The 6,412-nt window shown below is 43.0% G+C and overlaps 2 protein-coding genes across 2 annotated transcripts in view; one reads left to right on the top strand and one right to left on the bottom strand.

Annotated features, from left to right (window-relative positions):
* Positions 1-5,279, bottom strand: part of Serpind1 (serpin family D member 1) — a 14,312-nt gene extending 9,033 nt beyond the window's left edge. Inside the window, exons 1-2 of the mRNA XM_005369993.2 lie at positions 5,127-5,279; positions 246-1,090 (exon numbers count right to left, since the gene is read on the bottom strand). Of these exons, the coding sequence (XP_005370050.1) occupies positions 246-1,074 (829 nt within the window). The 5' untranslated portion in view covers positions 1,075-1,090; positions 5,127-5,279. The remainder of the gene's footprint in view (positions 1-245; positions 1,091-5,126) is intronic.
* Positions 1-6,412, top strand: part of Pi4ka (phosphatidylinositol 4-kinase alpha) — a 136,861-nt gene that overhangs the window by 76,155 nt on the left and 54,294 nt on the right. Inside the window, exon 20 of the mRNA XM_005369994.3 lies at positions 4,960-4,976. Within this exon, the coding sequence (XP_005370051.1) occupies positions 4,960-4,976 (17 nt within the window). The remainder of the gene's footprint in view (positions 1-4,959; positions 4,977-6,412) is intronic.

Below are 6,412 nucleotides of genomic sequence, written 5' to 3' on the forward strand. Positions count from 1 at the left end.
AACTCACAGAGATCCGCCTGCCTCTGCCTCCCGAGTGCTGGGATTAAAGGCGTGTGCCACCATCGCCCGGCTAGGCTATTAATATTAATAATAGCTACCACTCATTGTGTTCTTCCCTGCCCCTGAGTCGGCCGAGTGTCTTATTTTCCATCATAAATTACAGCTAACATACAGTTCTTGGTCTTTTTGTGTACCAGACAGCTGTGTTGTGGGTTTCCTTTGGAAATCATAAAACTGCTTCTTACCTTTGAAGTAGATGCAGTTCAGAATCATCATCTGAGTAGCAGAATCTATATTCTCCAGAGCTTCTTTTATGAGGCCCTTGGTGAGCTTCAAAATGTGGTTGTTTGCCTTTGATATGAAGGCAGGATCTGAGAAGTCGGCCACCTGGGCCTCGGCAAAGTAAAACTCTCTCATACCAGCTTTGAAGTCCTCCTGGATGGGAAACTGCTTCTGAATATAAAGGTCATTAACTGACTGGAGCGTGTACCCAAAGTTCCTCCTGAACAGGCGATGGGTCAGCTTCCGAAAGAGATTGTGAATGGTGGCAATCTCATACTTACTGCTAGCATTGACAAAGTCTTTAAAGTGTAGAACTGAGTGTACTTCCTCATGGGTCTCTCCCCTCAAGCCTAAGGAAAGCATCCCCATAGCAGTAGAAATGCCAACAGGTGCAATGAAGATGTTATCAGAAGTGGTAGCCTGGTCCTTCAGGACTCGGTAAAGGTTGAAAGCAAACTTTGCATTGAGGATATTAAGACGCTGGATCCGACTCTTGCCTTGGAAAAGCTGCAGGATATTCCCATCACTTGATTCTGCGTCTGTCGGGGAAACTGCATCAATGATGTAAATGTAGTCATCGTCTTCACTGAGTAGCTTCTCCAGGTCCAGGTAGTCCTCCTCCTCCTCCCCCTCTGGAATCCAGTCATTGGTGACTGTGTTTTCTTTATGGAAGTTAGCAGGCAGGAAGGACATGCTCATGTTTTCTTTACCTAACTGCTCAGCAAGGCCTTGGCTCCCAACACACACAGACATGATGGCAGAAAGGAGAAGAGGGTAGAATGGAGGCTTCATCTTTGCAGAGTTAAAGCTGGTATAGAAAACAGACAACAGTGAGAGCAGCCTGGCTCCATCCTGCTGGAGCATCCAGAAAGAGGCCTATCACAGCACCAGTCCTTACACCAGCTTAGGATGCTAAACTTTAAGAGACTCTGATAAGAAATAAACATGCAGCTAGTGTTAAAGTTTTGTGTGTTTCATACATCTCCTGGGATCTGTGAGCCCCTAGACAAGTGGTTCTCAACCTTCCTAATACTGCGACCCTTTAATACAGTTCCTCAGGCTGTGACCACAACCATGAAATGATTTCATCGGTGCATCATAACTGTAATTGTGCTGCTGCTGTGAGTTATGAATATCTGATATGCAGGGTTGAGAACTACTGCCCTAGATGAAAATTTTTTTCTACTTTAATTTTTTTAGAACTTTTTGTATTTGTTTATTTATTTATTTGTGTGGATGGGCAGGTTTGCCATATTACATTTGTGGAAGTCATATGACAACTTTTAGAAGTCACTCTTCTACCTTGTGGGTCCCAGGGATTGAACTCAGGTCATCAGCCTTAGTAGCAGGCACCTTTCCCTGCTGAACCATCTCATCAGCCCAATTTTTTATTATTATTTTTATGTGTGTGTACAGACACACATGTAAACATGCATGCTACAGTCAGATGTTTGGGTGGAGATTGTTTTCCCCTTCCACCTTATGTGAGTTCTGGAGAACAAACTCTGGTAGCCATGTTTGCCCAACAAACACCTTTACCTGCTGAGCTGAGAATCCTGACCTGAGATCCCTTCTTTAAGTTAAGTTGTTTGAGATTTGGAACCTAGCAGGACCCCCTTAGGACCTACTAAAGGATTGTGGCTGGGGACCCGTGTCTCCTGGCACTCTGAGAGGCTAACGGCTTATGTGACTGGCTGTAGGAGAACTTTGCTGTCAGAAGAAAAACAGCTTTCTTCTTCCAGCTTCCCATCTCACTGTGCAGACAGGGTGGGGGTGGGTGACATCAGAGGCTCACCCTTCCTAAAGGTCTGTAGACAAGTGAGATCTCTTGTATAGACCCTCTTCTTGTCCTTGTCTGCACAGCCCTCGCCTTGTCCCCAAGGAGGCTTTGACATGTCAAATCCGATTTTTCTGTCCAGTGGCTTTGATTTGGTTTTCCATATCTCAGTTATTAAGTAGGTAGATGACCTGTCTTTTGTTGCTCCCCTATCTCACCAGCTAAGTGTATCTTCCTAGGAAAAAAATCTGTTTGGTGTCTGTGACCATTTCCTTGTTTAGAATATCTGTTGCCAGTCTAGATCACATAAGAGTCACTGGCGCCTAAGTATTTGAACTTGTTAGGTCTGAAGACAGTTAGGGACTAGCTGTGCAGTTGCCCAACTTGAAATACTCCTGCCATTTTAATCTGTTATGAGATGTAGCCTTCTTTTGCTGCTACTAAGAGATGGCAGTGGTCTGAGTTAGGGATGTAGCTAAATGTTAACTACTCTCACACTGCATGGACAAGGGCTCAATCCAAAATTGATGGATGGTAGGTAGTGATGACTAGAGAATGACTAGCCTTGAGCAGGTAAAGCTCCAGCTCCCTGATATCAGGCTCTGCCTTGCTTGCTTAGAGTGCCAGGACACTCAAAACTACCTACTCTAGGGAGCAACTGTTGTCATCTTTGTCCTTAGGGTCTATGCCCTAGAATATGGTTAAAATTAGCATTTCCAGCATTTTTAGTCATAACTGAGGAACTTTTTTAAAAAATGCATTATGTGTCTCAGGCTAGTTGAAAACCCCATTTAGCCGAGGGTGACCTTACATTTCTGATCCTTTGCCTCCACCTCCTTAGTTCTAGGTCTGTGCGACCAAACCTGTTCCATACAGTACCTGGGATGAAACAGGGTTTGTCAGCACTAGTCCGGCACTCTACCAACTGAACTACATCCAACCAGGAGACTTCTGATTGCTTAATTTGGAGAGTCACATGGTTTCTGACTTTGATTTGTTTTTTTTGTTTTTTTTTTTTTTTTTTTTTTTGTTTTTTTTTTTTTTTGGTTTTTCGAGACAGGGTTTCTCTGTGGTTTTGGAGCCTGTCCTGGAACTAGCTCTGTAGACCAGGCTGGTCTCGAACTCCCGCCTGGCTGGTTTCTGACTTTGAATATGTCTGGTCTTTTCTGATCCTCTTCAGTGTTTTGCTGAGATTGGTGGCTACATAGTCCACACATGTGGAACAATTTCTAGAAATGGAGTCTAATGTATGTAGTCAAATAGAACTGGACCTAGTTTCAAGATAGAATCAGGCATGAACAGGAAGCTCATAGTTAAAAAAGAGCAGGGCTAGAGAGGTAGCTCAGCAGTGTGCTTCTTGCTCTTCAGAAGAATGAAAGACTCAGTCAGATCCCAGCCCTCAAGTTGGGTGGCTCACACCCATCTCTAACTCCAGATCCATAGAATTCTGATACCCTTCTGGCCATCTGTACACATTGGCACACACTTCAACAGGCAAATGCATAAACACAAATAAAAATAAATCTTTACAAAAAAAGAAAAAAAAACAGAAGCAACTTAATGGAAGTCTTTTGTATGATTATACTTAAAAGTATCCTGAGCTCGACCAGGCAGTGGTGGCACACGCCTTTAATCCCAGCACTCTGGAGGCAGAGGCAGGCGGATCTCTGTGAGTTCGAGGCCAGCCTGGTCTACAAGAGCTAGTTCCACGACAGGCCCCAAAGCTATAGAGAAACCCTGTCTCAAAAAACAAAACAAAACAAAGTATCCTCAGCTAAAAGAGTAATTAGTAATAAAAATGTTAAAGAACAAAGCAGAAGCCAACTTGAATTAGTGTGGGCTTGGGAGCCGAGTCCCAGCCATGCAGTAAAGATCTTCATCCTCTCCTGGTACTCAGGTACTCCTGGAAGACTGTTTAGTTTGGTGTAGGGGGTTAAGCATCATGTACCCTGTTCCTGCATTGTATGTTTAAAAGCTGTAAGCCATAATTTCCATTATTCTCTTACTAGCGAAAGGAGAAAAATGTAAGGGTATTTTTTATGCATTGAAAAATTAGAGCTCTAACAGGTAACTTTATATTTTTTTCTGGTCAGTTTCATTAAAGCATTTAAAAACACCTCTAAATTGTATATACATTCAAATTACTATCTTTGAATTAAAGTATTATAGTTTTAAGATAAATCATCAAAACTTTGTTTTCATAGGAACATCATTTAGCATATTTTTATGAGGTACATGGAGTAGACCTGGCCTTTTTGGTCATGTGTCATAGAGAACAGCCTCTCCAGCCTTGATGTCTCCAGATCCAGACCAGAACAAACAGGAAGGGAGAAAAGTAGTTGCCAGTAATATAGAAAGGTTTTTTTGATAGAGGGTTTCTCTGTGTAGCCCTGGCTATCCTGGAACTTGCTCTATAGACCAGGCTGGCCTCAGACTCATAGAGCTCTACTTGCCTCTGCCTCCCAAGTGCTGGGAAATCCTTTTATGTTAAAATAACTTCAAACTTACAGAAGAACTAAGGACAGAGTAGGAGAGCAGCTGGTGCCCCTTTACTGTCACTGGATTTTACATGTATGTGTGAGATGTGGTGTGTGTCTGTATCAGCATCTACAAGTATTTCCTGAGCCTTTTCAAGTTAGATCTCTTAACATTTCTCTAACCTTTAATAATGCTTGGGAAAACGTCCTAAGAACAAGGCTATTCTCATACTTACTCATTAGACAGTTATCTAATTTGAAAAGAAATTTTTTCTTTTTTGCCCTCCGCTGATAGGTATACAGGGCTGCAAGCCTGTCGTCTGGCCTCAACCCCTCAAGTGCTAGAGTTCAGCCTTATGCCACCATGCCCAACTTCCAGCTTACAGTACCAAAAATCTAATTCTCTTGTCTCTATAATTCCAGTTCCAGTTTGGTCAGTTGTGCCACTGGTACAGCTGATAGAATTTTATATTGGACTTTAAAAGTAAAACTGCTTTCTTTTTTTTTCCAATAAAGGAATCAGTTTCCTACCTTGAAATATTAAAAACAAAAAATTATAATTGGAAAAAAATGTTAGAAACCCAGCTTACCTGTGTGCCTCTGAACAGCAGCGTTACAGAGATGAAATCAGGAAGGGCCACTTGCAGGGTTCAGCGTGAACTTTGGTGCTGGGCTGTTGTGTATTTTCCAAAGCAAATATGCCCCAATTCAAACACTACTCAACTAGCTCTGTCAGCAGAAAACCTTTCAACTATGTCTTTGATCACTGCCTGGTGACAAGCTGCTTCCAAACTACAGTTCCTCTGTTGCTGAGGTTTTGGATGTTACTCTCAGCATGTCTGCAGGATATCTTGCTGAAGCTAAGCATATTTGTTCAGTGTTCTGGGAGCAGAATTGCTGCAGGGGTCCAATACTCTATGGCCCCCACAGGTACCTGATTGCACACGGTGCATATAAATGCAATGCCACACACATAAGCATAAATAAATCTTTTGAAATGACCATTAAAGCTTTTCTTTATTTTTTAAAAAAATAATTTTTGGGTGTGGGGGTATTTTACCTGTGTACCACATGCATGCAATGCCCATGGAAACCAGAAGAGGGCATCAGATTTTCTCTGGACCTGGAGTTCCTGACTTGTGCTAGCTGCCATATGGGTGCTGGAAATCAAATCCACTCCCTTGGAAGAGCAGCAAGTGCTCGTAACTGCAGTGCTAGCTCTCCAGCCCCTAAAGCCATTGTTTAGAGAGTGGAATGTGGGGATATCTCAGTGAGTGGCACTCTCTCCTCAAGCCTGAGGGTCCAATTCAGGCTCTGGAATTGGATCACATGTTTGTAACCCCCAGCCCTCTTGTGGAGATGGAAAACAAGGATAGCAGAAGCACCTGGAAGTGGTTCAATGATTTTTGCGCTTGTCTGTCATGACTCTGGATTTCTTGATATTTCTCTCCCACTTATCCTAGGAATTTGATTTATTTTTAAGCATAAGCAGGTCTTCTATCTAGTAGCCCTTATCTGTCCTATGTTAGGGGGCCTTTTCTAGGATGCCCAAGCTCCTCCCCATCTTTCTTGAAGCATGGAGTATTGCCCTCCACTAACCTGCCATGATGCTTTGTCTTTATCTTAGGATATAGCAAAGAACTACTGCTTCCCCTCAAAGATACCCCTCTTCCCTTCCTGGGCACTAGAGCAGTCTTAGCTGAAGTAATAACCAGTGAACCAGGAGAAATGAGAGATAGGGATCACACATGCCTTTAATCCCAGCACTTGGGAGGTAGGGGCAGGTGGATCTCTTTGAGTTTGAGGCTAGCCTGGTCTACATAATGAGTTCCAGGACAGCTGGGGCTACACAGAGAAACCCTGTCTCAAAAAAACC

This window comes from Microtus ochrogaster, unplaced genomic scaffold (assembly GCF_000317375.1).
Source record: "Microtus ochrogaster isolate Prairie Vole_2 unplaced genomic scaffold, MicOch1.0 UNK68, whole genome shotgun sequence".
Classification (NCBI taxonomy): domain Eukaryota; kingdom Metazoa; phylum Chordata; class Mammalia; order Rodentia; family Cricetidae; genus Microtus; species Microtus ochrogaster.